This window comes from Bipolaris zeicola (genome assembly GCF_000523435.1).
Source record: "Bipolaris zeicola 26-R-13 unplaced genomic scaffold scaffold_138, whole genome shotgun sequence".
In the NCBI taxonomy this organism is placed as follows: domain Eukaryota; kingdom Fungi; phylum Ascomycota; class Dothideomycetes; order Pleosporales; family Pleosporaceae; genus Bipolaris; species Bipolaris zeicola.
In genome coordinates this window covers 14,108-41,306 of record NW_006912187.1, presented here as the reverse complement: position 1 = coordinate 41,306, position 27,199 = coordinate 14,108, and the positions used below count along the sequence as shown (strand labels likewise).

The following is a 27,199-nucleotide window of genomic DNA, read 5'->3' as shown; positions in this document are numbered from 1 at the left end:
GTATTATAAGTTTAAATCAAGTTAGTTGTGCGTAATCTGTACATTATCAGTCGTGCAACATCATCTGCAAGTAAGCGCTGACACTTCAACCTTGCGCTTTTTGCATCAGAAATGCTTGCAGTTTAACGGTCTGCGATTCCCATCAAGCTTCGTTACCCCACGTGAAAAAAGCTTACTTTATCAATGGCAGATATCTCATGTTTACCCCGAATATCGATTTCGATGGCGTTCCCGCGGTTCAATGACATAAAGTTGTCAAGTAGCAGTGCAACCATGAATTTATCCATTCAGAATCGATATACCTAAACATACTTGACCATGTACATTGCTATTCATTCTTTGAAAAAAAAATGTCTACATGCGTCTCACCTCTCCCATACTTTATTTATAGACAGCAATCTTGACCCCGTTTCGATTGGAAGGCCCAATCCGCATGACAGCACGGTAGGGCTCGGGATCGCGGGCCTCGAGGCGCGAGTATTCACGTGCCATGCGTGCGAGCATGTAGCAGGCCTCAGTCTGGACCATCATCTGAGCCGGACAGCGGCGGGGCCCGCCACCGTACGGCAGGAAGCCCCAAGTACCGCGCAGGCCGTCGAAGCGCTCCGGGTGGAACTCTTCAGCGTCCGCGCCCCAGTGATCCGGGTCACGGTACATGACGGTTTTGGTCACAGAAACGATGTCACCCTTGTGCACGCGCAGCGGAGCCTGTCCGTTGAGTCCGCCGCCAATTGGGAGCGTGGTGTCTGATAGGCAGGCGCGCACCTGGGTGACGTTGTTAGGAATGAGGCGGTGGGCTGTGGTGTTGGGTGTTAGTCTCTGACGGCTCAGGCTGACTTGCAGGTAATGAGTGCGGCTACGGGTGCTGAGACTTACTCTCATTGATGACTCCGTTAAGATAGGTCATGTTGCGCAAGACGTCAAAGGTCAGGGGGGCATCTTTGCCCAGTGCCAAAACCTCCTGACGGAGTTTAGCCCAGGCTTCCGGATAGCGCGCCAGATACCAGATGCAGTTGCTAATCAGCATGGAAGTGGTGTCATTAGTAGGCACAATGATGAGACAGACCTGCGAGCGCAGACCCTCCTCATCGCCGCGCATCCGGCCGGCCATGGTCCACAAGAGATCTGCCCGCTCCGGGGGAAGCTCCATTCCCTTGCTTCGCATGCGGTCGCGCTCGTCCATCTCGGCAAAAGTGGCGCGGATATGTCCGTTGACGAAATCGTGGATTTCTTCGACGGCCGCCAACCACCAGTTCCAATTGAAGGCCCACAGGAAGCGGTGACTCTGAGCCCGCAGGCGCGCGCCTTGAAGCGCCGTCACCATGTTCATTGCGAACTTGGCGCGAGCTGGATCAGTGAGTGAATGCAGCGACTCGCCAAAGATGAAGTCGGTGTTAATGTCCAGGAACCAGCGTTGCAGCAGCGGCATGACATCAAACGTCTCGCCATCCTTAGCGAAGAGGTCAAGGAAGCGGTCGGCAAAAGGTTTGATGCGATCCGTATTGTGGTAGACGTCCCTCTCGAAGAAGGGCTTTATCAGGACACGGCTGAAAGCCCAGTCCTCGCCGTCGGTGGTGTTGATACCCTTGTCGGCAAACGGCATAGTAATCTTGGAGTTGCGGCGGATGGGCTCGACGCCAAAATCCTTGAAGTTTGTGGCGTAGACAGCCTTGAGGATCTCGGGCTCAGTCGTGTAGAACCAGCGGGTGCCGAAGAAGCGCAGTGAAAAGGTCTTGGGCCGGCCGGCGTGCAGCTTGCGCAGCCAGTCCAGGTAGTAGTCCCCCCGAAGGGCCCGCACCTGGCTCACAACGGTGTCGAGCCCCAGGAAAGGCTCCCACTGCCACATGCGCGGCGCAGGCTCGCAGCCATCAGGATCATCTTGGCCGGTGCTGCTTTTGCGTTTGCTGAAGATGGTGCTTAGCAGGATGACGGCAAAGCTCGAGGTCACGACGAGCCAGGGCAAGTCCATACTTCCAAGGCGCTCCCCCAGCCCGACGACGTTGCTTGACGGAAGCTGGGCCACGGATGGGACGGGTGCGGCCATGATGGACAGTGAATAGGTGTAGTCTGAGTATGGAGAAGTCGTAGGATATTTGGAATGCGTGTAAATCAACTCCAACCCAGGAGGTGGTAGTGACGGTGGTCAACGATGCCAATATCGTAGGCCAGCCAGCTCCTTCCATGGTGACTATTCCCCGGCATACAATGGAGATGGCACTGGTGTCGATAGCGCAACATGGACGGTTCGTAGGATTGATCTCAGCTCGCAACGCGCAATTCTCCGAGCCAACGCGGGCGGCGTATAGTCAAAGCCCACGGCGACGATGTTGCATGAAAGCTTGCGGGATTAGTAAGACCGGAATATTGATATGCATGTGGACGGTCCGTCGACGCCGCAACGGACGGACGCAGGCGCCGAGTTGACGGAGAATAAAACATTGTGGGCCTGAAGCTGACGAGGTGGGCTGGCCGGTGGGGGAGAGAGAGGAAGGGCTATTAGCTGCCTACCGTGCCTGATGAATGGCTTCATTATTCCATCCCTGCCCTTCTGCTGCATCATCCTCTACAAACATGACCCCAGACGCCACCATTGTGGTGACTGGAGCTGGTGGCGGCCTAGGGAGCGCCATGGCCGCTCATGTCAGCCGCCACTTGGGCCACTATCACGCCATCTACACGGTTCGCGATACGTCTCGGCCCCATGAAGCGCTGCGGGCCGCCTTACGACAACCCACCAGTTCGCAGCACTCGCATCAGATCGTGTCGCTAGACTTAGCCCGCCTCAGCAGCGTGCGCGCCTTCGCTGCGTCTGTCAACCGCCGTGTAGCGAGCGGCGAGATCCCGTCCATCCGCGCCTTGATCCTCAATGCCGGCCTTCTCGAGTTCGACAAGCAGATGTGGGCGCCCGCCGCCGATGGCGGCTTCGACATGACCTTTGCCTCAAACTATCTCGGCCACTGGTTGTTGACGCTTCTGCTGCTGGAGAGCATGGACCGGACCTGCGGCAGAGTAGTCGTTGTCGGGAGCTCAACTCACGATCCCTCAATTCCCATGATTGCGCGCCATTACCCGTCCGAGGCGCTGAAAACCTTCATCCATGGCAGCACTGATCCCCTCGCAACCGGCTCGTGGAGCAGCAACAAAGAAGATCCTACGTATCATAGTGGTTTCCGGCGCTACGGTGCTGCAAAGATGTGTCTGGCCATGATGGTGTAAGTAAGCCCAGCCCCTGCTCCCCCTTCCCCCTACACACTAAACCCCGTCCGTGCGAAAAGGAAAAAGATCCTTACATATGCCTAGCGGAGAACTCCAGCGTCGCCTAGCTGTAGATCCAGCCCTGAACTGCATCAGCACAGTAGGCATCGATCCAGGCACCATGTCCACGGGCATCGTCCGCAATAGCAACTGGTTCGTACGCGTCGTTGTGCACGGCATCGTCATTGCAACATTAGCCCGCTTGATTGCTATCATCTGGCCATCCCCTAACGGTGCCCTGCGCACCCCGGAAAAGTCAGCCAAAGATGTGATAGACGCCGCCCTGGCAACTGCCAAATGGCAAAACAAGGGCGGCCTGTATCTAGACGGCTCAGAGCTCAGTGACATGAGTGAGGAAGCCAAGGATCCTGGTAAACGCGCATTGGTATGGCGCGATAGTGTCAGGTATACAGGCCTCAAACAGGAAGAAACAATGCTTGTGAATTGGAACTAGTTCCAACAGTCGAATCCGACCGCCGAGTTGATACAATGTTTATTTTTGACCCACTACTATGTATCTAAAGTTGCTCTTTGTAGAAACCTAGTAATATATAAGGATAAATAGCACGCATCCTATCTATGCACATGTCTAATATATATCCTTGCACACACATACATACACATACATTCTATGCTTTACAGCTGTTAGACTTTGGTCCTTTGCAACACTTCGGTAAACACATTCAATGCACTCAGTACCGCTCTCGCAGTCGTTTCGTCCACATCCAAGGCTTGTACATTGCCTGCCTGGCCTGGGTCCCCTGTGGCCCCACCGCCCAGCAAGAGCGCGTCTATGTGAGCTGCAGCGGCGGCAAAGACGACGAACTCGCGGGCTGAATTTGCCCCGGAAGAGCTTCGCATGCGGCTCTCAAACACTTGCATGGCGACCCGCAGCACGCCGCGGATCTGGTGTAGAGACGGCTGGTTCAGAATGGGGAACTCGTTCTTCTCCAGCTCGCTGATGAGGTCGAGGCACAGCGAGGCTAGCATCTGCCGGTGCATGCGTACAAAGTGCCCATGGCTGTTGCTGTGGATCAGGAGCGACATGTATGCGTCTGACATGGCTAGGGGGGGTGTCGTCGTATTCGCTGGCCTGCCCGTGGCAGTCTGATTAGTACATGTGCCATAGAAAGCTGACATGCTGTGGCCTGTTATTTCCGGGGCATATGGTGCGGAGACAGCCATATTCGGCACGCTCGAGCTATCAGGCCTCTCCTGACTGGCTTGGGGGCAGAGGAGGAGCATGGAGATCTCCATCCGCATGCGGCGCGAGTAATAGGATGCAGGCTCGGTGAAATCCGGCTCGGAAAACGAAGTGTGAAGAGCCAACACAAATGATCGGGTACACATATCGAGCAGTCTGCGTTGGAACTCTATGGGCTGCGGCGGTTTCATTGCATTGAGCACTTGCATATTGGCGTTGCATGCCTCGTTGAGCTCAGCTCCGATGCGATACGCTTCATGCGAAGTCTTTGGCGTCCTTGGCATGTTGGCTAAATGTAGGATCCGTAACCGAAGCCGCTGTGTTTTTGCTAAAAGCCCCAGAATGGTTGTGGGTGTGAAGCCTTGTTGGTTAACCCCTCCTTCAATGTCTTCATCCGAGATGTTTGATGGTGGCTCACAGTCATAGCCGTCGGGAGCAATTGGGGCCGGTAGTCCTTCAGCCAGGCACGACTGCAAAGAAAGTTCTAGCATCGTGGCCCACAGGCGGCGATGCATCTCTGCATCTTTTGTTGATCCATGAGCTCCCTTTGTTACTGGCTCGTGAAAGAGGCGCATCCGGATTCCTACTCGGGCCGGATTATCGTCACTGAACATGAACCGGGAACCAGCTGAGTCCCCAGACTGGGCCTGCGTATGCCGTGCCAGAGTCAGCAGACACATGAGCTGGGCTATTTCGAAGTTCTCATGTGTGCCCGTGACAATCTTGCGTGACAAAAAATCCCTTGAATAGGCGATCCAGCCCGCGGCCTGCTCCTGCAAAGCACACCCCGAGTCATTGAGAACATGCGGTCCGAGTAACACGCATGACCCAATAGCAATGGCGACAAGAAGAGTACACACAAACGTATCGTCTGCATCATTCCGTTGTGATCGAGCACGATCCCAGAACTGCTCGTACCTCTGCATGAAGGATGGAACGTGGAGAATGCGCAAGGCCGACTCAAAGCTTTTGAAATATGCGTCGAGGAGAGTGTCACACTGTGTTCTTGGCGGCAACATGTCCCACACTGGATTAGCCTGGAAGGCTAAATTCTTGTGAGGCCAAGCAGTGAAGGCCACCTTGCTCTCAGTTGCCTCAATTGCGGTGCGCTCCAGCTTGGCAAGCGTACCCATGAGTAATTGAACGCTTTCAGACCCCGGTGGCAGCTGGTAATGGCTGTCCCGAGTGCGGTCGGCGAGTCCACGTAGGAGTGACCGCACCCCTTCGGGTTGTATATGTAGGTTGTACGGCTGCGTTGTATCAGGTTCAAGATTTGACAGCTGCTCCGCCAGTATACTGGAGCTTGAGCTTGTGGATGGTGGGAACAGTGGCTGCATCGGCATCTCCATCGGACTATCGGTCAAGGATAACGAAGGAAATTTTGTGCCGGTCAAGAGAGGTGGAATCGTGATATGCTTTGGATCAAGTCCGCGATTGGAAAAGTCGAAGATGGCGTCAAAGATGTTTTCATTCGATTCCGTGTGAGAGGACGTCACGGCATCAAGAGAGATAGTGTCCAGATTCAGCATGCTCTCCCCGAACATTGTTGACCCGTGAATGGAGACGTAGTGACCCGAGTGAGCCATGGGAGCAAGGGTTGTGGGTTGCTCCGGGTGAGCCTCCAAAGTCTTCGTCGGCTCGCTTGGTTTCGGGTTGTTCCAGTCAGCCCCCTGGTTCGTATTGCCGTTGCGATCGTTGTTGTAGATGCACTTGAGGGCGGAGCGAGACTTGCTACACTGCCCACAAGGCGAGGCAAGATCACAGCTGATCTTCCTCCTCCGACATTCGGTACAAGCGACGGCTGGCCGTCTGCGCTTGTGGGGTGGGCCGGGATCCATAGCACAAAGGCTTGAGCTCAATTGGAGAGAATTTGTTGCCAATGCTTGGAGGAGACAAGCTTCGTGGAGACAAGCTTTGTGGCGGCAAGCCTTTGCGGTCGCAAAAGTGCCAACCTCACTGCCTAGAAAGCCAAGCGAGGCTTAAATGAGGCGGAATCAGCGGACTTTAGTTGGCTTTCAAAATGCTGGAAGAGAGGGAATTGCTCTCAAGAGTATGTGAATTGGCCAAGCGGGCACATTGGGATCGCAGATGGGTAGACAACAGCCAAGCCTTGGGGAGAAACTGTAGGTATTATAGCCTCAAGACATGAGGTGGCACGCCTCTTTGAGCCTGCAAGCATAGTATAGCATACCCGTAACATCGTGTCGTATTGGCTTCGCTTTGCTTTGCCTAGCATATGCAGTAGTGTTGATTATTGCAGCTCTAGCTGCATATTACGCTTGCTTCCAGAGGCTTGCCATGCAATAGTATACGCGATTCATTTAGCTGTAAGAATCCTACTGTTATTTATTTATTGGATCTATATTAAGATATCGGGAATCTACTCCTTTGGCTAGCGCGCTCCTAAAGCCGGTAGTCAAAGCAGCCAGTAGGCAGAGCAGCTAGCAGTAGTATGTCTGGAGAGCTGCACCTTGTCTTCAGCGCCGTTTACGAGCTGTCAGTAGTGTTTCTATTTTTTGCCAATCAAGAGGCGTACAAGTGCGAGTAAGATAACAAATAAAATGCATGTTGTTACGAGCAACAAGAAGAATTCTCTCCCTAATATTAGGCAGACAATCAAAGGACCGAAGCAAAGGGTTGCAGTCCGTCAGGTCCAAGTCAAAAGGCAATGATCCGCGTGGGGGCGCGCAAGTCATGTAGTTGGTATCCCGCCAGGGCTAACCATCCGAGGAGAAGCAAGACGCCTAGGGGTACGTACACCCAGGTTAAGTTGGAGTTGGGTAGAGGTTAAGTTAGGGTCAGCTCGTGCTTAGGCAAAGGTCGGGTAGAGAGACTCTATTGGCTTGTGATAATATGTAGATAGTGATATCTAAGCCTATTAGAGCCTAGATATTACGTTAGATAATATAAGCTTAGTAAGATATAACAGCAGTCTTCAACGTTAAGAATCAGCAACCTGGCTAGATTAACAAGTTGGTCACCCTACCTGTAACGGGCTGAACGCTCTTTGCATAGCTCCTTGATGGAACCATGGTTCACGCTGAGTACACAATATCTGAACTACGTTTAGACGACGAGCGCAGAATCTGGGTATTACCCCGAGCACTTGCTAGATTCTGCTTACCGTCCGAGCAGTGCTTAGATAGCGTACTCAGACAACGCGCTGAGATACTCTGGCATGGCCTTTCTCTCCGTAACGCCGTGTCTACTATCTTACTAGATAAATTTTACAAAACACTAACATAAAGCTGACTAGCCTTAGTATAGAGCTAGAGAGAAGCATAGAACCCAAAACCTATATAATAACCTACCTAAACAGTACCGCCTTAGCTATAAGAAATAGGGTATTATATGCTAGTTGCCCAAACGCTAGAAAACACATAGTACGAGAAAATTGAACTCCGAGTTCGTGGCTACTTTCGTGCTCTTTGTTGTGGTGCCGTGTAATTCAATCCGAGTCATAGCCTACTAGTGCTGATAGCAAAGCAGGTTTCTTGGCCGGTGTCGCATCACCAGTTTCCACCGGCAATGGTGTAGAGACTTCTTCTTCAGCTGGGGGATCTCGCTTCCTCTTCAAAATGCCCAGATTAATTCTCGACACCTGTCCGCTGTCTTTTAATAGAAAAGGGTCGATTGCTGCTCGCGTGTTGCCAATAAGCGTTTGTTGCAATCCCTGTCGACTTTTCTCTGCTGCCAGCTCTGTCTTCAGCTTTCTCGTCTTTGTAACAGGCTTAACAGTCTTTGTAGTATCTTTCTCCTCGAAAATCGGCTTCCACGACTGTTGCTCGAGTTCTCGGTCGCCCGAAGCGCTTGCACCAAAATCGACTAAGCCGGCACGCGTCCGGTCTGCCTCTGTCTCGTCCGCAATATCCAGTCCAAGGCTAAACTTTGCTTGTATACCCTCTTTTTGCATCTCTTCCTTCTTCCAGACCTTTCTCTTCACACGGAAATCTTTCCTGAGTCGTGCGTTCACGTCGTATGGGTCTCGCCAGACTTCGCTTTGATCGTAGAGCTCCTCCACCCTTTCTTTATGTTTCTTTTCCGCGTTCTTATCTTCTAGCTTTCCCTCAAGGCTCGCAAAAGCATCTTCCCTCCGTCTCTGGCGTTCTTCATCGGTTAAGAATTTGAGCTCTCCCTCAGCTTCCGGTCCTTTGTCTCCCGGTCCGTAGTCTCGCCGCCGCGCACCTTCAACGACTTTGTACTCGCTATTCTTTGGATCGGTCTGAATCTCCCACCATCCACCGCAGGCACTGTGCTTCATACGAAAACTCCATATTGGTGTGCTGTAATAGTTACCTACCTTCTTCTTTTCGGCATTGAAACGCACGCCCTGGCCGATGATGGCTGGAGGGGTGCAGTGGTCGCACCACACGGCAAAGGGAAGCTCGAAGCGAACAGTGAGGATGCCCTGGGAGATCTTGTTTGCACGTTTGCCGAGAGGATGCGAGTTATTGTTGAAGCTCGGCGGGTTGGAGGCATCTGGCGGATAATACCGCCCCATGTTGAAGCCCTGCATCGTTGCGGGTCGTGATGCGGGGAGGGCGCGACGTGCGCTATGGCATAGGGAACTGGTGTGTGAACGGTACGAGGTTAGACTCGATGCAGGAAAGACGTTTCGCCGCGGAGGTGGATGACATAAGCAACCACTCCGATTAACTAGTTGCATCGTCGTCGGTCTCCAGTTATGCCGATGATCAGACAGCCTTGCGATGCCCAAACGTGACGTCACCTGTAAGGTGCGAATCGGTGGATTTACAGTTGTTCACATCCCAACGCCCAAGCTATGGCTAGCGGCGTAAGAAATTACTCGACTTGGAAGGTCATTTAAGGTTTCTCGTTGATTGTAGCACTAAAAGGCTTGTCTCTTTCTGCGACATGATTAGGGCCGAAACGGCAAAATATGCCCAACTTGAGTTTGCACGCGTCATTTCCAAGTTGAGGGCCTCAACGTGCAACGACAGAGGGAAGCAGTCGAAAAATGCGCTTGATCATATTCTTTTAGATGACAGGTTTATCTTTTCCTCGCATCCATGACGCCATCCAGCTGGTTATCAGAACCAAGAGTAGTCGCGTCGCCCATCTCACAACCTTGTCCTCCCTTCTTCCTCTATGTGACACTGTCGAATAATTTAAGCCTCGGGATCTGTGATGAGCTTGGTGATCTTTCCAATGGCAATCGTTTGACCCTGGTCACGGAGAGTGAAACGACCAAGCTGAGGGTAGTCTTCGAAACGCTCAACGCAAATGCTTCCGGCCGTACCGGTAATCTGCAATCGTGCAATGATGCTCATGCCCTTTGTCGCAAATCCAGGTGCTTTCTTGGATCGCCTTCCAGTGCCCTTCTCGAGCTTATGGAGTAGTGCACTGATGGTGACTTCTTCCTGTGCTGCGTGGACGTGAAGCACACAGTTGAAACCAGCAGTCACGATGGACTTGATGTCCAAAAGTACGACCTGGGCCTCAAACTGAGAAACGCAGTGAACGGGTCGCTTAGGTGAGCACAGCACGTAGCCCTACGTAGTTACATAATCAGTGTCCAGCCTAGTAACGTAGTCACAGAATCACTTACGGGCAAAATGTCTTCTTCTTCCACACCTCGGATTCGCACGCGAATTTGGTCACCACAAGCCGCGCCAGGAATTTCGTCTTCCTGCTCACCGAACAAGGCGGAGATGTGAATAGTTTGTCGGTTGGGCATCATAAGGTACCTTGCAACTGTCAGTGTGTTTCAGATAGATCTCATACAAACGACTTACTTGTTCTCCTTCTTGATGATACCGGATTCGATCTTGCCTTCGATCATGGTGCCCATGTCCTTGTACTTTGCGGCGATGGGCATCATGAAAGGAGCATTGAGCTTGCGCTCAAGGGCTTGCATGTTGTCTAGGTACTCGAGCAGAGATGGTCCATCGTACCAGGGTGCAAGATCCTACGAGTAAAATGGTCAGTGCAGCCACTAACATAGGTCTCTATTGGTCTTACCTTGGGCACACGGGTCTTGATTCCAGTGAAGGTTTGGGCGCTGACAGGCATCATGCTAATGTCAGTCTTGGGGTTGTATCCAAGACCCTTCAAAAAGGCTACGACCTTGGTTGTGCACTCCTTGAATCGGTCCTCTGACCACTCGACGGTAGGGTCGTCCATCTTGTTTACGACAATGAGAATCTTGTTAACACCCTGTGTCTTAGCCAACATGGCGTGCTCTCGGGTTTGTCCGCCCTTTTCGAAACCAGTTTCGTACTCTCCCTTTCGAGCAGAGATGACGAGAATACCAACATCTGCCTGTGAAGCACCACTGATCATGTTGGGGACATAGGTCTTGTGGCCGGGGGCATCGAGGATCGAGTATCGTCGCTTCTCTGTCTCAAAGAAACCTCGACCAACCTCGATAGTCTTACCCTGCGCACGCTCCTCCTTGTTCAAATCGAGCGCCCATGAAATGTACCATGTTTCTCGACCAGCGTCCTTTGCCTCCTTCTTGTACTTGTCGAGGGTTCGCTCATCAACCATGCCAGTGGAAATGAGGATACTGCCACCCAAGGTAGACTTTCCTGCATCAACGTGACCCAAGAAGATGATGTTGACGTGCTCCTTGCCGTAGATTTCGGCGAGAGTCGCCTCGTCGATGTCGGCGATTTCGTTCTCAATGTCTGGTTGCTTGGCGATTGGCCTTTCAGGGGCCTTCTCTTTGGGGGTTGGACTGTTGCGACCTGACGAGGGAGTTGGCGAAGTACGACCAGAGCCTGCTGAAGCTGGAGTGGGTTCTCCGGTCTTCTCGATAGCCTTTGCGGCAGTCACCTTGGTTCCAGCGTCGATGGTTCCCTTCTCCTTATCGGCCTTTTCCTTGGCAGCAGATGGAGCCCCTGGTGTTCCGAGACTGAGGACCTTGGTTCCGCCTGCCTTTTCAACCTTTGGAGTAGTAGTGTCGCCACCGATAGAGAGAACCTTGGCCTTTGGTGCACTGTCGCCGCCAATGGACAGAACCTTGGCCTTGGGTGCCTCCTTTTTGGCTTCAGCAGCGGGTGCGGCGCCCGCTGAGCCGGCAACATCTGTGTCTCCCCGCTTCGCTATCCGCACAGGAGCCTGGCCCTGGCCTTGTTGTTGCTGCTGGGGCTGGAAGTTCTGCTGGCCCTGGTACTGGCCGTAGTTGGGGTAGCCGCCCTGCTGGCCATATTGTTGGCCGTATTGAGGGTATCCTTGTTGCTGCTGGTAGTACTGGCCCTGGTTTGCGTACTGGTTGTATCCTCCATACTGCTGGCCATACTGGTTGTACCCACCCTGGTAGCCTCCGTAGGGCTGGCCAGGCACGAAAGAGCTCGCGCCGGGCTGGAATGACTGCGCTCCGGGGGTGAAGGTGGGCGCATTATTGAGGTTCATGCCCTGCGCTTGCTGCGAGAGGCGCTCCTCCTCTTGCTCCCAGTTGTCCGCCATGGTGATGGCGCTTTTTTCTTTAAGAGGTGAGGGCTGAGTTGGGACGGAGAATGCGCTAATGGCCGGGGATGGCGGGCGTATGAGAATGCGCAGAGAGGCCGTATAGGTATCTAGGCAGCCCAGGAGCGACGGGAGGGCTAAATAGGCTGGCGATCGAGTGTCGTCGGCGAGAAGCGAAAATGTTGCCGTGTCGTTGATGCCCACGCAAGGATTTGGCGGGGTTGTTCGCAGTGGCGCAGTGGGGCTGACTCAGGCTTGAGCTGCCCTCGCTGCCTAACATTGGCCAGGGCGCCCTCGCTGCGACTGGCACCGCAGCCAGCAACGAACAACAAAGCCGCTCACAAATAATAAGCCATGACACAACCCTTTTCCATATACTTCTAGTATTTCGTCATTCTTTTCGCCTCCTCCCCTCGCAGCTTGCGCATTCACCCGGTTCCATGATCTCATTGCTGCTCTTGACTTGCTTGTTCGCCGCGTCCGCATAGTAATCCTCCAGGCGACGCTCATCTTTATTGGTCAAGATGGATGTCCTACTCTCAAAGGTATGACTGTTTTCTGACTCTTTGTACGCCTGCAGATGACCGTAGAGCTGCATGTTCGTTCCCTCTTGCTGCCAGCAAACTGACAATATGCCAGGTCACCCAGCAGGCTATGAGCTATGCTATCAGAAGCGGCATAGCAATCACCAGTCACTATGCACTCAAGCAGTGCGGCCGTCTAATGAAGACTGTCGATGGCCAGGAGAAGCAGGAGCTTGCTGCCCTACAGATGAGGTTGGATTCTAAAATCAACATCATATCCCCTGCCATCGACATGATCGAATTAATAGCAGCGCGTGGCAATACATCGCTGGAATCCGCCGTCGGTCTGACCAAGTCGCTGCGGTGGGAAATCCAGACACTAGGTAGTCGAGTTGAGAAGGCCGTAGTCGAGGAGCAGCTCACCAGGAGAGGAAGCTCGAGAGCAAAGTCACGCGACCAAAACATCATCGAACTAAAGGTGATCATCGGAGACATGAAGCGACTATTGGAGCGCATCGAGGATGCAGTGCCGCTAATCAACCTTGCCATCACCACATCTGGTGTCAATCTCTCCACCACGCTACCGGCTACAGTGTCGCCGTCAAGGCTATTGCAAGCAAGTACTTTCCTTACCTCTGGCGACATGCAGTACTGTGCAAACAAGCCTAGAGCCCAGCAGATTGGACCAACGTTCACCCTATCCATGTACATGCTATTCTCTGGTCATGCAAACCGACCTCACGAAGAAGATTTACGCGAGACGACTTGGAAAGAAGTCATGCACAAGGCGCGTGTCACGCTTATGAGAGTGCCGCTGGATAATGTCTACGACTACCCTACACCCTTTGGGCAAGACAGTAGCCGAGCTGACGAGTCAAGTCACTGTCATATACCATCCGAAAGTATTCTACAAGAATTTGCATACCAGCTGCTCATTGTCGAGGACCTGGACGACGGTCGCATGCACGAGTACGAAGACGGCGAGCCACAGCCTGAGCCCTATGATGGCATTCGTGAAGCTGGTGTGAGAGAGATCATACCCATCCACGAAGTTGCCAAAATCTTCTATGCCGATACTGGTAAGATTCTTAATATTGGTGCTGACGGCGAGAGCAACAACCCCATCTTGCTACTCAAGAGAGACGTCAATGCAGCACCCCCGCGGCGCATGATGGAGCGAGATACGGATGATACTAATTATGAATCTGATGATTCCCAAACTATCGGCGGTGATGAATCAGATCTAGAGCAAAGTCAGCTCGAAGACCAACTGCGACGCGAATCAACTCCAAACCCAGAACCACCAGCCCCACAAGAGCCAGAACAACCAACATATCCCTGGCGTCTGCCTCCCACTCTGGATCTAGAATGGATGGCCTTTGAAGTGTACACTGAGGACCCATTGACCGATTCAGAGATCGATGAGACAGAGGACTTGGAAGAAGAGGTCTCATCGCCTACTCCAGCGGATCGGCCAGCCCACAACGATCGTTCAGACTCTTCCTCCTTCCTCGGCCGCTTCTCAAACCTTCATTTACAACCCAGCACACCGACAGATTCGCCAAAGTCCACACCGCATAACCAAATCATCCCGTCACCGGAGAAGGTCTCGGCGCCAGTACCACAGTACACGCAAGCTGCACCAACAAGCCTGCCCGCCATCAAAACTTCGTTATCACTCTTGGAAATGCTTATTCGTTTGACTGCACTGCAGCAATTCCAACAGTCATCCCACCTCGCAATTCCAGACGAATTTCTAAACTTCTTCTTATCGGACAGCAGCACAGTAGGTGCGGGTGGCGACGCTGAAATGCGCCGGCGCGTACGCCGCGAAGCCCGCATGCGAGTTGGATTTGATCCCTACGATGAGAGTCCGATCAAGCGTCGGGGCGAGGACTACCTCGAACACGAGTTACACGACGGTTATGATCCAGCAACTCCAGGAGAAGATGGCGCCGGTCCATCATACGATTATGATGGATATCCAATTGCCCGGAGGTCTTCATCCGCGTATTCGCGCTCTCGCCCGGGTACGCCGGGTCACTCGTCGTCAACGTACAGCGCGACTCCCGTATCGAACGCTCATGCTGCATATTCTGCAGCCGATGTGTCAAGTTCAAGTCGATTGGGTATGTCGCACGGAAACACAGCATCACCGAGTCCACTGTTGCGCCGAGCAACGACGCAGCCTGGCGGTCAACTGAAGACGCTCAAGCAGCCCAGTTTCCGAGCTCCAGCTCCCTCACGCCACGGACATGATGGTGTATCTAGAGGAAACTCGTTTAGAGGCAGTGCACCGCCGGATACGCCGCCGGGGACTGTAGAGAGGTAAGATGACGACATTGAGCGGGAACAAATTACGTATGGTATTCAAAATGAGGTGGAATGGACCATGCAAGTAAACTGCTTTTTCGTGAAAATTTGCACAGAGTCAGCCATCATAAGCTACATGCGAGACAGGGCGTTTTATACCACTTTGCACGATTTCCAACGACCCAACATAGAACTACATAGAAATATCACAGCATAGACCGGTAAAGGCGCAATACAAGTATTTTTTTTTCAAAAAAAAAGAATAGGGAGCATATAGATTTCATTCTCATGTGCACCCCCGTATTTCCTGTAAAGGAATCTGAAGACCCTAAACTACTTAGTTCCACCAAGGGAATCTGGTTATGAAGCAACGCCCATAAACGCCTGTATACCAATCCGATAGTGATATTCCGCCCGTGCCATCATCCTCCATCACGGTTTAAAAAAAAATCAAGAAAAAGAAGAAGATTTACTCCCAATCTTCCTCGTCGCTTTCCTCGGCAACCGCCTTCTTCTTGTCGTTCTGGGGGCTTCCTGGTGCGCGGCTGGTTGCTCCGCTCACAAGATCGTAACTGGCATCGCTGTCAGCTACGCTCTTTTCATCGTTGGAGCGGCGCGGTTGGGCAGCTTGTGCTTTGGTTTCACTCGCGGGCTTGAGTGTGTTGACTGAGGCGGCGAGATCCTTAGCAGCGGGCTTGGGTGTGGTTGCTGTGGGGTTGGAGGTAGCAGCTACAGTTGCGTTGTCGTCCGAGTCTTCATCATCGTCATCGTCATCTTCCTCTTCTTCGGATTCCTCCTCTTCTTCATCTTCATCCTCGTCCTCGTCCTCTTCTTCCTCGGAGTCCTCGTCCCATGCGACCTCTTCGTCAGGAGCGGATGTGGAAGCTAGTTGGTGTTAGCACGCCTGTGTTGTCTTGTAACACAGATTATCTTCGCTCATAACATACCCTTCAGCATCTCTCTCCTCCTCTGTTCTTCGCTCTCGATGACGTGGCGCAGGAAGTAGTACCTGCACCAAAAGACCTTGTACTCCACCTTCTCTGGGACGCACTTCTCCATGGCACTCCTCAACTCCTCGTGCTTCTCTAAATCCTTGGCAATGGCATCCGTCTTGGTTTCCGCGTTGAACGAGGCCTTCCACTTCTCCCACTCTGGGCTGGCGGGGTCTTTGAGAAAAGAGTCGAGGGTCGAGTGGATCACGTGAAGTTGGGCATCAAAGCGCGTAGCGTGGACGACCTTCTTTCCGCTGCTGTCCTTGGACTCGAATAGAACATCGCCGTTCTTGGCGGCTTCAGAGCCAGACTCGGGCGGCGCAATAGTAACGGCGTCACGGAGGAAGTTGCGGATATTAGCGCCAAACTTGAGCAGGGCTTCGTCAGCCGCATCTTCTGCCTTCTCGACGTCCTTGAGACGCTTCGCGGCTTCGGACTTGAAGATCGCCAGCATTCCCTCTGCCTCCTTGACAACATCTGCAACCAGAGATTCGGGACGGTCTGGGTGTGCTTCTATCTCTTCCTTTGCCTTGTCTTCTTTTGCCTTCTCTGCAGAGTCATCTTGCCCGGAAGAGACGGATTTGGAGGCCGACGATTCGCTAGGCTGAAGGGAAATCTTTCGGGCATGACTGATAATGTTGGAGACGCTCGCTGTCGCGTTCTTGGTCAAGGGCGCATATTGCTTGCTCGCACTATCGTAATACTGCTCACCCTGTGTCGCGTGGTGTCAGCGGCTGGTTGTTCAGACTCGCCCTTCATGCGACTTACCTGCTTCTTCACGTTGCCCAAGAAGCCTCCTAGCCTCGCCGCCCATGGACTGCTTGATATGGCCTTGTATGCATCCTGGAACTCGGCGTTGAAGTTGTTGGCCGTCTCGTTGTGGGTGCTGTCTCCGCCTGTGGACTGCTTAGTGGGGTAGCTCTCCTCCTGGATATGGTCGTAGGCGGAATCCATGGCTACGATGCTCCAGAAGAGGAGCGATAGTACGAAGGTGTGCAGGCGGTGAGGTTAAGGATATGAGTCGTTGGTCAGCTGCATCAAGGGTTCAGAGCAGTACGAGCGGGGCCATGCATGATGCTCCGCAAGCCAGTGCGCTAGCTTTCGGGTGCGTATGTGCGCGGTCAGGTACAAGGCCACCATGCATCAACATAAAACAGCAACAGCCTGTCATGTGACGATATTAGACAGCAGATATGACACTGGTACTTGGATTTGCTTTTCAGAGTCCCTGAAATATCTTCCCTATCTCTCTCCAACATGGTGATTGGCAGCCGCGTTGTACATAGCACGCCTATCACACCATCTGCCATGGGCACTGCTCGCGGACCCGCCTCCGCCAGGCAAAGCCTTTTCTATGATGCGCATTGTTCTTCTTCATCGCAAGTCATCCGCAAACACATACCTCCCTTCACCTCTTCTTCTTGCCAACAACTGTCGTGAAACCATCCTCGTCAACCTCTGGCTCCGGCTTGGTCTTTGGCTTTGCGGGCACGAGCGCAGGCGCATCCGTCATCTCCGTGTCGTCGTCGTCTTCGTCGCTCTCCTCATCCACACTATCCCACTCGCCCTCTTGGCTGGTCTCCTTGACGCTTACACTGCCAGTCGCAACCTCTTTTCCTTTTCTCGCCTCCCACTTCTTCTGTAGCGCATCCACCGTTGCGGTGCTGCCCTCGCCAATTTCTTTGCGTATTGTTATAATTTCACGCGCGACTGCGACTTCAGTATCGTCTTCTACTCGCACACCAAACTCATCCTCGAGGACCTGCAGAAGCATGATTTCCACATCTTCCGCATCGGTCAGAGGCTCTGCTGCAAAACGCTCCGAAATCTGACCTGCAAGCCAGTCGCGCTTTTCTGAAGAATCAGGACCGCCCCATTGATTTTGTACAGCGATGGTGAGGTTGGCCCAGTTGAAGAGCGCGTGCCAGATGCCGAGATCGAACTTTTCTTGGTGTTCCTCTGGACGAAGGCGTTGTTAGACATGTCTATGCACACGTAGTTGTTTCTCTACTCACCAGCAATGGGCCCGAATACCGAAGTCATGTTGGGTGAGATGTTTGCTGCGAAGAATCACTGAGCGCGAGTTTGCGTCACTCTGGAATAACTTTTTGAGACTCTTATCGATAAGCAGCCCCTCCATTTCCTTCGCCACACTAGAGAACATGATGCGCATGGGCTGAGTGCTTGCCTATATGCGGTCATGCTTGCAGCAAAAGATACTCAACGAGTGTACTCCAATAAAAAGATGGTGTTTGAATAGTAGGCTGACTCATTTGTCTGACATGGTGGTGCATTGCATATGTCGTAGTCAACTGGCCTATCTAGACTTCCCAAGGCTTTGCAGCATAATATGTTTACATACCAATAGGCTATAGTTTTGTTGCAGTATGTAAGACTATGAGATCTGCTACAACTACTGAGCATATTTCTCATATGTGCTACTAAACTAGCTGTCGACTTCACTATCCTGTGGTTTTAATCTGCGCAGCCTACTTATCCACCGTCATCGCATAATCAGCGGGACTAGTATAGCTCCGATATTAAATTGAAAGAAAAAAAAAAAGGAACCTTCGCCCGGTAGCAGGACTAAGTAAAAAAGAAAGGGTATCAAGTTTCAATGTAGCTACAGAAGCCAATATCGAGATTAATAGAATAGCCACGATCACCAGAACAACTAGCATCATTGTCGGGCGTAGTAATACAGGCGCTACCTAAGTACTATTTTCAATTAAATCAAGCTCCGCTAGAGTGCTTTTCTTTTTGCAAGATCGCGTGCTATATAAGCAAGCATAGCCTACTGACGCTCAAAATACAAACAGCTCCTCAGAGCTGATTGTCCATCAACGAAGCTTAATTTAACCAGACGTCCTAATTTGGCCTTGTACAGTGCACAGAAAGGAACTCCATATACATACTCAGAAATAAGACAATTACTTAGGAGCTGACTTTTGACTAAATAGAGCTTAGTTCTTACCCTGATATCAAATTTATTCTCTTTACTTGACGACAACGCTGATATTGGCAATGAATGTTCGTAAATGAATAGATTTATGGTACGATTCACAAGCGTTTACAGAATCTAGAGCTTCACAGACTAGGAACATACAGCGTAGACTGGCTAAGTATCGAGTTATAAGACATTGCTTGCTGCTGAAAAATTAGACAAGATACTAAACTATCCATCTCACTTCCCTACAGCTCTCAAACACTTAACTTACACCCCGAAATTTACAGCAATCCGCCACGATGAAGACTACCACCTTCCTCACGACAATCGTCCTCCTCACCCCAACCGTCTTTGCTCGATGCCTCTTCATCGGCGCGGGCAACGGTCAAACTTGTTCCTCGTCTGTAAGTACTCTATTAAACGTATTACATGATCCCAGCTAACCATTCACTCTAGGGTCTTGTCTATGCGGTTAGTAAGCTAATAGTCTATACGAATTAACAGTGCTGACACAAAACTTATTAGTGCGATAATGGAAGCACGCCTGGTCCCCTCCCGCCTAGTGTAACTCGTTGCGGTATGTTTATGAATTCGCATAGTGTGGTATCTAATAGCTGATCAATTTGTGTGTTTAGTTCTCATTCCAAACAGCACTGCGTATTGCTGCAGCACCGCCTAAGAGGTCAACTATTCGGGTGGCGAGTAGAGTTGGTACTTGTTGTTAGATCTTTTGTACAATCAAAACTCCTGTATTGCATTGTGGTGGAGAAACCAAAGGATATAGTAGAAGAAGGCCCAGAAGGTACTCAGACATGGATATAGTGTAAGGTACGAAGGGGACGGAACAACAACAACAGATACACACACCAGCCTACAAGTCTGAAAGGCATTCGGACTTGGACAATACATTTGTTTCATGCATGCAGATTTTAGTATTTTCCACTAGTGAGAGCGATTGAGCCTATAATGCGTTGGGGGCAGCACAAAGGTCCCCAAAGACATAAAGTTTGGCAAGTTGGGTGAGTGAGCGTCCCACCACTGTTGGAAATGACAAAAAGCACCCTTAGTTTCTGGGAGCATGAATGACTTCACAACGAAGCCGGCTATGGCACGGTAGCATCGTCGGGCCGTAAGGGGGGTGAGTAGTAGCGCAGACTAAAGCACGCTAAAGGAGCACAATTGGCAATTTGTGGCTGGACTGCTATTTGACGAGGCTGTGTTGTTTAGTGAACCATTCTTCAATGACCAAGCGAGCTTGTCCCCCCTTATGCCACTGAAGTCATAGTCTTGCGTCATAGGAGTGTGATGGACGGCTGGCGCCACTTGACTCATCAGGTATTCTTATGACATTTACTACTAGAAAGGTTGCGGATGTGATGCTCTTAGAAAAGCGAGATGTAGGCATTCTTGACTAGTCTCTAAACTGCGACGTTGGAGCAAAGCGGTACTATGGGTGTGTGTGTGTGTGGGCCGCAACCAGTCCGCGACGCATACGGCGGCACAGTCTCTAAAGGTTACAGGTCAAGATGCAAGCAACCACGGCAGATGGCAGCCAAAGCGCATGTCGGGATGTGTTCAGGGATGGTGGTGCAGATCGGGAGCTATATCGCGGAGATGGCGTCCAAAGTCGCCAGCGTTGACGTCATGGCCGTAGCTAGACCCTGAGTGCCCTGCTTGTCTCTACAGTCCAAGCGTCGATCTGAACTGGAGCTCAAGAGCTTAAATCCATTTCGAATCCCTCTCTCTGGACCCTGATTTTACACGATTGACAACTATCTGCATGGGGATCCACTGTTTCGTCCGATAATACCTGCATATCTTACTCCCAGTGCACGCACCCCACTTCAACCGGACCGAATCCAGTTAGAGCGGCGTGAAGCTCATAATACCCCTACGCTTCTCCTAAGCGCGTTCACTTTCACACCCCTCCTCAAACACATTCAATTCCTATCTGTACATATTAATACGCTACACGCAAAATGTCGGCGCCCACCTCTGCCACGAGTGAAATGCCATCACGCACATTCACCAATCGCTCAGGCGATGATGATGCCATTCCAGGAGAAGATACTTCGGAGGTAAGCCGTTGGATGTCCACTCGAACAAACACGTCGCTAACAAAAACACAGGTAACCAGGCTCTTTGCAGAGCGGTTACAAGCCTGGAAACATGCAGTCGGCTACCTTGAAGACTACATTACCGCGACCGAGAAGACGAACCATGCACACGGCAAGGAGTATGAGCGGGTTTTGAAGGTTTGTGCTACATGTGTATCTCTTCTACACACACGCTAATGCGAAGTAGACGGTAAAAGACCCACTGAAGGAGGGCCACCACTTTGACCAGTCGCTTGGTGGGGTTGCAGGCATGTTTGAAAACATCCGATCAAACACCCAGGTATGCTGTTCCGACAGGAGATAACTAGACTCTGCTGACAATGATAGGGAATCTCCAACCAACACTACGAGACAGCCAAGCAACTCAAGAGTGCCATCCTCCCTATCTTCGAGCGTCTACACAGCGAAATTAAGAACAAGAGTAAGGAGCTTACAAAAGGGGCTGGCAAAGGCAGCAAGGCAGTCGACAAGGCCCGCTTGCTCACTCAGAAGCACATTGAGCTCCTCGGACAACATTCTGCCGCATTTGACTCGCATAGCGGCAGTCAGATGAAGGCTACTGACGACCCCTACATCCTAAAACGCGGGATAAACCACCGTCTGTACAAGCAGGTCCAGGAAGAAAACAACAACCGACAAGACCTTATCGCTGTGCAAAACTCTTTCGCACAGTTTGAAGCCCACATTATTCAGGAGATTCAACATGGCATGGGTCAATTCCTGCAAGTCGTCACCACGCAGGCTGAGCACACCAAGGCGGCGTACGGAGACATGGTTGGCACGTCTCAGCGTATTCCTCTCGACTTTGAGTGGAACGGCTTCATCCAGCGCAACAACAATGTTCTCATCGACCCCTCTGCTCCTGCACGAACTCTGGCAGACATCACCTTCCCCAATCAACACCACACCGCGACGCAGCCTCTAATTTCAGGCTCACTTGAAAAGAAGGGCAAGATCATGCGCTCCTATGACACAAATTACTACGTTGTGACGCCCTCCAAGTTCCTGCACGAGTTCAAGACGGACGATGACTTTGCCAAGGACCCCACTCCAGAGCTATCTCTATACCTTCCCGACTGCGTTGTTGGTGCAGTCAACGGCCAGAAGTTCAACGTAAAGGGCAAAGATGTGTCCAAGGGCAAGATTGGTGGTGCCTTCTCCATGACACACGAAGTGGGATTCAAGGCACACACGCCACAGGCTGCACAACAATGGTGGGAGGTAATTCGCCAGGCTGCGGGTACGGTTACTGCCGAGGCGCCTGATGCCAGCGTACCTACGAGCCCCATTTCACCAGTCGACAAGCAACCTGCTCCCCTCCAGACGCAGGGACTGGAGAAGACTGGATCCACTCCGGGCTCTGCTGTGCCTGCTAGCGCCACGACTCCTGCGCCTGTCGAGACGACCAAGAGCTAGACGAATAACCGATATCGTGTCCGAGGGCTGGAACAGGCTCCTGAAAAGAGAATAGGTTGAATGTTGCTTGTTGACATGTTGGCTTTTATTGCGTATACACATACCCCCTTATACACAGATGCAGTCGTGCTATACCTCCATCTCTAATAATGACAATACGCTTTTTACGTATCAATGAATATTTCAGTTCAAACATCAGTCCCACATTTGCCGCACATTTAAATTGACCCTCTTATTCGCCATCCACCCAGCCCAGTCCTGATACTCTCCAGTCTGATCGCCTTCTTGCTGTACAGTACTACCAGGCCACAGTTTTAGATATTCAGGACACGTCCCAGCCACAATCTGTGGAACACCATGCCATGCAAACCGGGAGGCCCCACTCATATAAACCGCACTGCCAGACCTCAACCTCAGCGTCAGAACCTTATCGCGCACCTCGCCGTCCTCTTGGACATGCGAAGTGCCGAGCACAAATATAGCATCGCATCCCAAGCTCACGCTGATGAGTCCTGTAGAGCTCATCTCAGCGACATCGCGATGCACACTCAGCGTATCACCGGGAGAATACAAATTGACAATCGCAGCTTCAGCTTTCGTACCGGGAAACAGGGATTCCAGCATCCCTTTTGTATCCCCCGGAAACGGTGGCGGAGGCGATGCAGGATAGCGCTTTGCGGTCCAGTCGTACTGGCCGCCTAGCGTTGTCCAGCGCAGTTTCTTATTAAGCAGTTGGGCGATGGAGAGGGGTTTGTGGACGCTTGGGTCGAGGGGCGTGGCGATGGTAGTGGGGGAGGAAAGGGGAAGGGAGAAGAAGGAGGAGTGGGAGGGTGGGTAGGAGAGAGTGTAGTGAGTGTGGATGTTTGTGAGATGAGCTGGGGAGGTGAGGTCTCGGTGGAGTAGACGGGATAGGAGGATGGATTGAATTTCTGCAGGGAGGAGAGAGGGGATCATGTGGAGACCTACCGTTTTGTCAGGGCTGGAGGCGGGATGGGAAATGGCGGAGGTTTAGAATGGTGGGTGAAATGCAGGTGTTTCCCTACCTGGCATGTCGTCGTGCTCGTAGACTGGCACTGAGTCGGGGATCTTCATGTCATCCAGGGCTACGTCGTGGCCAGCAAAAGCTTGGAAAATAGCGGTCAAGTCCTTGGTGGCGTACTCTTTGACAACATGGACTTTAGTGCTGGTGGCCGATGCAACGGCGTCATGGCTCGCCAGGTCAATAATGTCCGGGTCATTGTTCAACGCATCCAACTTCATCTTTTGGTATCTCTTGTAAACATTGCGTATGCCGTCTGGCGGCCGCTCATGGGGATCGAGATGATGCATCCTTGGCCAGGGATATGGTGAAGACTGCAAAGGCAGGCAGCCAACAGGCAATGGCACATGTAAGGGATTGTGGGGGACAGGGGGGGGTGCAGTGAGCCATTGACTAATCTCGTGTTTGCGGCTGATGGCGGCGCGTTGCCCGATGCGGCGAGGTGTTTACCCTCTCTGAAATTCCCATGCACAAACACCAACGCCAAACCCTCTCTCCCGCTTCCTGACCCTTCGCAGCGGCTCCGCCCTCGCTCCCTCACGACTACTAACCACAGGTACACGTCACGTGGGATTGTCCAAACGAAGAATCTCGTCTGCCACTACACTGCCCATCTTGGACGCGGCAAAACAAACACGCCTGACCGCTTGTCGTCTGAAACATCCGCAATCGGCAGTCCGCCACCATGGAGAACTACCAAAAGTTGGAAAAGGTCGGAGAGGGTATGGAGGCGTCTGTTCCGCAGAGATGGCTGCATATTTTTTACTAACACTCGCCAGGAACCTACGGTGTCGTGTACAAGGCCCGCGACCTGACCACAAAGGACCAGCGCATTGTCGCCCTCAAGAAGATCCGTCTCGAAGCCGAAGATGAGGGTGTGCCCTCGACTGCCATCCGCGAGATCTCCCTGCTCAAGGAGATGAACGACCCCAACATTGTCCGCCTGCTGAATATTGTTCACGCCGACGGCCACAAGCTGTACCTCGTCTTCGAGTTCCTTGACCTCGATCTGAAGAAATACATGGAGGCGCTGCCAGTCAGCATGGGTGGACGAGGCAAGGCTCTGCCCGAGGGCTCTGGTCTCGCCGGCCAGACGCTCAACATGGACGACAAGACCGTAAAGAAGTTTATGATGCAGCTTTGCCAGGGCGTCCGATACTGCCATGCTCATCGAGTGCTGCACCGCGATCTCAAGCCCCAGAATTTGTTGATTGACAAGGAATGCAATCTCAAGTTGGCGGATTTTGGTCTGGCTCGCGCTTTTGGTGTGCCGCTACGAACATACACTCACGAGGTACGGTGGCTGGCATATACAATGAAGAATCCTTTTCTGACACAAAGCAGGTTGTTACGCTATGGTATCGCTCCCCGGAGATTCTGCTCGGTGGCCGCCAGTACTCGACTGGTGTAGACATGTGGTCTGTTGGATGCATCTTCGCCGAGATGTGCACACGCAAGCCTCTCTTCCCCGGTGACTCTGAGATTGATGAGATCTTCAAGATTTTCCGGTATGTACACATCCCTTGCACAACACATGTGATTGCTAACAAAGACTAGTATTCTCGGTACACCCAGCGAGCAGGATTGGCCCGGTGTGACATCTTTCCCCGACTTCAAGCCCTCGTTCCCCAAGTGGGCCAAGACGGACATTGCAAACATTGTCACCAACCTCGACGAGGTGGGCCTTGACCTGCTCGATGCGCTCCTTGTGTATGACCCCGCTGGCCGCATCTCGGCCAAACAAACCGTCATCCACCCCTACTTTGGCGGAATGAACGGCGACACACGCCACGAGTACAGCAACGGCTACCACTAGCGGTCCCTGGAGGATGCTACGACTGTGATGCAATTTTGGTGGCTTGCACAATTGTTGCAGAGCACACGAGACGTTGGTGTCTACATGAGATTCCCGCTATGTTCTGGATACAAGGATTAGGGCTGTACCTCATCGGACAGCAAGCGGCGTTTAGGACGGGATATGTTACGAGAGCACATGCATCAAATATTACACTAGCACTTTACCCTACATGATTGGATCGCCTATAGCATGTGAATATCGACAAATAAGAATGCATTGACACCCTGCCCTTTGGTGTTGCGAGTACGCTATGACGTAGCGTGTCTGCCCCACTTCAGCCCTATGGCACGCGTTGAGTGTAGGCATGCGTCCACGTACCAGGCCCATCCCTAGACAGTTGCGACGACGTTGTCCCTTAGATCATGGCTTCGTCAGCACCCAAGTTGCTCCCCCCGGGAACTGGCCCTCGGCTTATCGTATACCACCAGACGTTTCACGATTCACAGGGCAACTACCACTCGTTACTACCGTTGGTGACCAACAACACGGGCATCACCCATGTCATTATCGCGGCCATCCATCTCAACGAGGGCGCGGGAAACATTACACTCAACGACCATCGGCCAGACGATACGCGGTACGATCAGCTATGGGGTGAGGTGAACTGGTTGCAAGGAAGCGGGGTCAAGGTGCTCGGCATGCTGGGCGGAGCAGCAAAGGGTAGTTATGAGAGGCTAAGCGGCGACGACGAGAGTGTAGGACTCCCTTTATTTTTCTCAAGGACGACTGCTTGAGTACTAAACATGTCGCCAAAGTTTGAAGCCTACTACACCCCTCTCCATGCCATCATCTCGCGCTATAAGCTCTCGGGCCTCGACCTCGACGTCGAAGAAGAAATCGCCTTATCCACAATCACACGCCTCATCTCACGTCTCCGAGCAGACTTTGGTCCCGCCTTCCTCATCACCCTCGCCCCCGTCGCTACAGCCCTCGTGCCCGACCCCAAAATCCCAGCGCACCTCCGCCCCCCACGCCCCATGCTCGCCTCTGGACCCAGTCCGAACCCGCTCCACCCCACGCTCCCGCACCTCAGCGGCTTCAGCTACCCGGAGCTCGAATGTAGCGTCTTCGGGCGAGAAGTGGCATGGTACAACACGCAATTCTACTGCGGCTGGGGCGACGCAGCCAGCATCCTCTGGTACGACGCCATTGTCGCCGCAGGCTGGAAGCCCGAACGCGTAGTCATGGGCGTAGTAACGAACCCCGGCAACGGCGCCGGCCACGTTTCGCTCGCAACACTCCGGCAAAACTGCGCTGTGCTCCGCGATAAATACCGTAATGTCGGCAAGGGTTTCGGCGGCGTCATGGGCTGGGAGTACTTCAACGCAGGCGATTCAGAACAGGATATCGTGCATGTGGCTGAACTCGGCAGTAGTGAGACTGTGCAGGTCGGCTGGGTCGCCGCCCTGGGTAAAGTGCTCAGGGCAGAGGAACCAGAGGAGCAACAAGTACACTCGAATCGCCCCTTGCAGAATGTCACCGCTGATCAGATTCGGAGCATGGTTACGCGGTTGCCACAGGCTAGTGCCCCCTGGCCTGATGAAGAGGTGTAGAAGTTGGTCGTCCTGGGGTTTTAGCGGCATGAGGCGGTTGCGGCGCTGAATGCTACCGATGGCAATGTAGAGTTGGCGGCGGGATTCTTGTTTGAGAATTATCCACAGTAAGATGGAGTGATGAAAATTTTATCATTTGCATTTTTTTGATAACGTGGAACCTGCAAGTTCTTTTTCTTTTGTTGTTGTTGTTGTGATGATCTTGTACACACGTGGCATGATATATCAAGGTAACTGGACAAGTTCGAAATATGCGGTATTTCTCTGGATTTGATTTTGGGGAGAGAGAGAGAGAGAAAAAAAGGGAAATTAATTGGGTATCCTCGGGACTACATACACATACTCGCTCGTAATGGAACAACTGCAGAAGAAGAAAGAAAAAAAAAGCCATGACACAATTTCCATGACCATCCGTTCGTTTTAAAAAGAAACCCCCCCGTCCGTCCTCTTTTGCTACCTCAAACCTGTAAGGGGGGGAAAAGGAAAAAAAAAGATGAATATCTAAACAAGAGCAATACTAATGCAGTCCAATCATGAATCTAAGTCTAAA

General features: G+C 52.2%; 13 protein-coding genes across 13 annotated transcripts; 5 read left to right on the top strand and 8 right to left on the bottom strand.

The window, feature by feature from the left end:
- Window positions 1-381: 381 nt before the first annotated feature.
- COCCADRAFT_38752 (uncharacterized protein) lies at window positions 382-1,969 on the bottom strand (the record flags this gene model as incomplete). Its single annotated transcript, XM_007716399.1, has 2 exons — window positions 382-797; window positions 877-1,969. 2 exons carry the CDS (start codon window positions 1,967-1,969, stop codon window positions 382-384), a joined length of 1,509 nt encoding a protein of 502 aa, XP_007714589.1.
- Window positions 1,970-2,571: 602 nt separating this feature from the next.
- COCCADRAFT_6953 (uncharacterized protein) lies at window positions 2,572-3,709 on the top strand (the record flags this gene model as incomplete). Its single annotated transcript, XM_007716386.1, has 2 exons — window positions 2,572-3,212; window positions 3,301-3,709. The coding sequence occupies 2 exons, from the start codon at window positions 2,572-2,574 to the stop codon at window positions 3,707-3,709; spliced, it is 1,050 nt and encodes a 349-aa protein (XP_007714576.1).
- A 191-nt stretch (window positions 3,710-3,900) lies between these two features.
- COCCADRAFT_38750 (uncharacterized protein) lies at window positions 3,901-5,478 on the bottom strand (the record flags this gene model as incomplete). Its single annotated transcript, XM_007716398.1, has 2 exons — window positions 3,901-3,986; window positions 4,029-5,478. The coding sequence occupies 2 exons, from the start codon at window positions 5,476-5,478 to the stop codon at window positions 3,901-3,903; spliced, it is 1,536 nt and encodes a 511-aa protein (XP_007714588.1).
- A 2,429-nt stretch (window positions 5,479-7,907) lies between these two features.
- COCCADRAFT_6951 (uncharacterized protein) lies at window positions 7,908-8,975 on the bottom strand (the record flags this gene model as incomplete). The annotated part of the gene is made up of 1 exon (XM_007716385.1): window positions 7,908-8,975. One exon carries the CDS (start codon window positions 8,973-8,975, stop codon window positions 7,908-7,910), a length of 1,068 nt encoding a protein of 355 aa, XP_007714575.1.
- A 613-nt stretch (window positions 8,976-9,588) lies between these two features.
- COCCADRAFT_102158 (uncharacterized protein) lies at window positions 9,589-11,890 on the bottom strand (the record flags this gene model as incomplete). Its single annotated transcript, XM_007716397.1, has 5 exons — window positions 9,589-9,972; window positions 10,029-10,167; window positions 10,216-10,388; window positions 10,442-11,461; window positions 11,537-11,890. 5 exons carry the CDS (start codon window positions 11,888-11,890, stop codon window positions 9,589-9,591), a joined length of 2,070 nt encoding a protein of 689 aa, XP_007714587.1.
- Window positions 11,891-12,414: 524 nt separating this feature from the next.
- Window positions 12,415-14,746, top strand: COCCADRAFT_102142 (uncharacterized protein; the record flags this gene model as incomplete). Its single annotated transcript, XM_007716396.1, has 2 exons — window positions 12,415-12,435; window positions 12,530-14,746. 2 exons carry the CDS (start codon window positions 12,415-12,417, stop codon window positions 14,744-14,746), a joined length of 2,238 nt encoding a protein of 745 aa, XP_007714586.1.
- Window positions 14,747-15,196: 450 nt separating this feature from the next.
- On the bottom strand, window positions 15,197-16,673 carry COCCADRAFT_102148 (uncharacterized protein; the record flags this gene model as incomplete). The annotated part of the gene is made up of 3 exons (XM_007716395.1): window positions 15,197-15,612; window positions 15,675-16,431; window positions 16,488-16,673. The coding sequence occupies 3 exons, from the start codon at window positions 16,671-16,673 to the stop codon at window positions 15,197-15,199; spliced, it is 1,359 nt and encodes a 452-aa protein (XP_007714585.1).
- Window positions 16,674-17,127: 454 nt separating this feature from the next.
- COCCADRAFT_38745 (uncharacterized protein) lies at window positions 17,128-17,762 on the bottom strand (the record flags this gene model as incomplete). The annotated part of the gene is made up of 2 exons (XM_007716394.1): window positions 17,128-17,678; window positions 17,735-17,762. The coding sequence occupies 2 exons, from the start codon at window positions 17,760-17,762 to the stop codon at window positions 17,128-17,130; spliced, it is 579 nt and encodes a 192-aa protein (XP_007714584.1).
- Window positions 17,763-17,939: 177 nt separating this feature from the next.
- Window positions 17,940-18,143, bottom strand: COCCADRAFT_102173 (uncharacterized protein; the record flags this gene model as incomplete). The annotated part of the gene is made up of 1 exon (XM_007716393.1): window positions 17,940-18,143. One exon carries the CDS (start codon window positions 18,141-18,143, stop codon window positions 17,940-17,942), a length of 204 nt encoding a protein of 67 aa, XP_007714583.1.
- An 822-nt stretch (window positions 18,144-18,965) lies between these two features.
- Window positions 18,966-19,345, top strand: COCCADRAFT_6946 (uncharacterized protein; the record flags this gene model as incomplete). The annotated part of the gene is made up of 4 exons (XM_007716384.1): window positions 18,966-19,070; window positions 19,123-19,137; window positions 19,192-19,243; window positions 19,302-19,345. The coding sequence occupies 4 exons, from the start codon at window positions 18,966-18,968 to the stop codon at window positions 19,343-19,345; spliced, it is 216 nt and encodes a 71-aa protein (XP_007714574.1).
- A 1,300-nt stretch (window positions 19,346-20,645) lies between these two features.
- COCCADRAFT_6945 (uncharacterized protein) lies at window positions 20,646-22,199 on the top strand (the record flags this gene model as incomplete). The annotated part of the gene is made up of 4 exons (XM_007716383.1): window positions 20,646-20,744; window positions 20,796-20,921; window positions 20,971-21,063; window positions 21,111-22,199. 4 exons carry the CDS (start codon window positions 20,646-20,648, stop codon window positions 22,197-22,199), a joined length of 1,407 nt encoding a protein of 468 aa, XP_007714573.1.
- A 195-nt stretch (window positions 22,200-22,394) lies between these two features.
- On the bottom strand, window positions 22,395-23,528 carry COCCADRAFT_102146 (uncharacterized protein; the record flags this gene model as incomplete). Its single annotated transcript, XM_007716392.1, has 2 exons — window positions 22,395-23,161; window positions 23,243-23,528. The coding sequence occupies 2 exons, from the start codon at window positions 23,526-23,528 to the stop codon at window positions 22,395-22,397; spliced, it is 1,053 nt and encodes a 350-aa protein (XP_007714582.1).
- A 395-nt stretch (window positions 23,529-23,923) lies between these two features.
- On the top strand, window positions 23,924-26,649 carry COCCADRAFT_38741 (glycoside hydrolase family 18 protein; the record flags this gene model as incomplete). The annotated part of the gene is made up of 6 exons (XM_007716391.1): window positions 23,924-23,960; window positions 24,018-24,532; window positions 24,583-24,746; window positions 24,796-24,985; window positions 25,456-25,791; window positions 25,852-26,649. The coding sequence occupies 6 exons, from the start codon at window positions 23,924-23,926 to the stop codon at window positions 26,647-26,649; spliced, it is 2,040 nt and encodes a 679-aa protein (XP_007714581.1).
- Window positions 26,650-27,199: the final 550 nt, after the last annotated feature.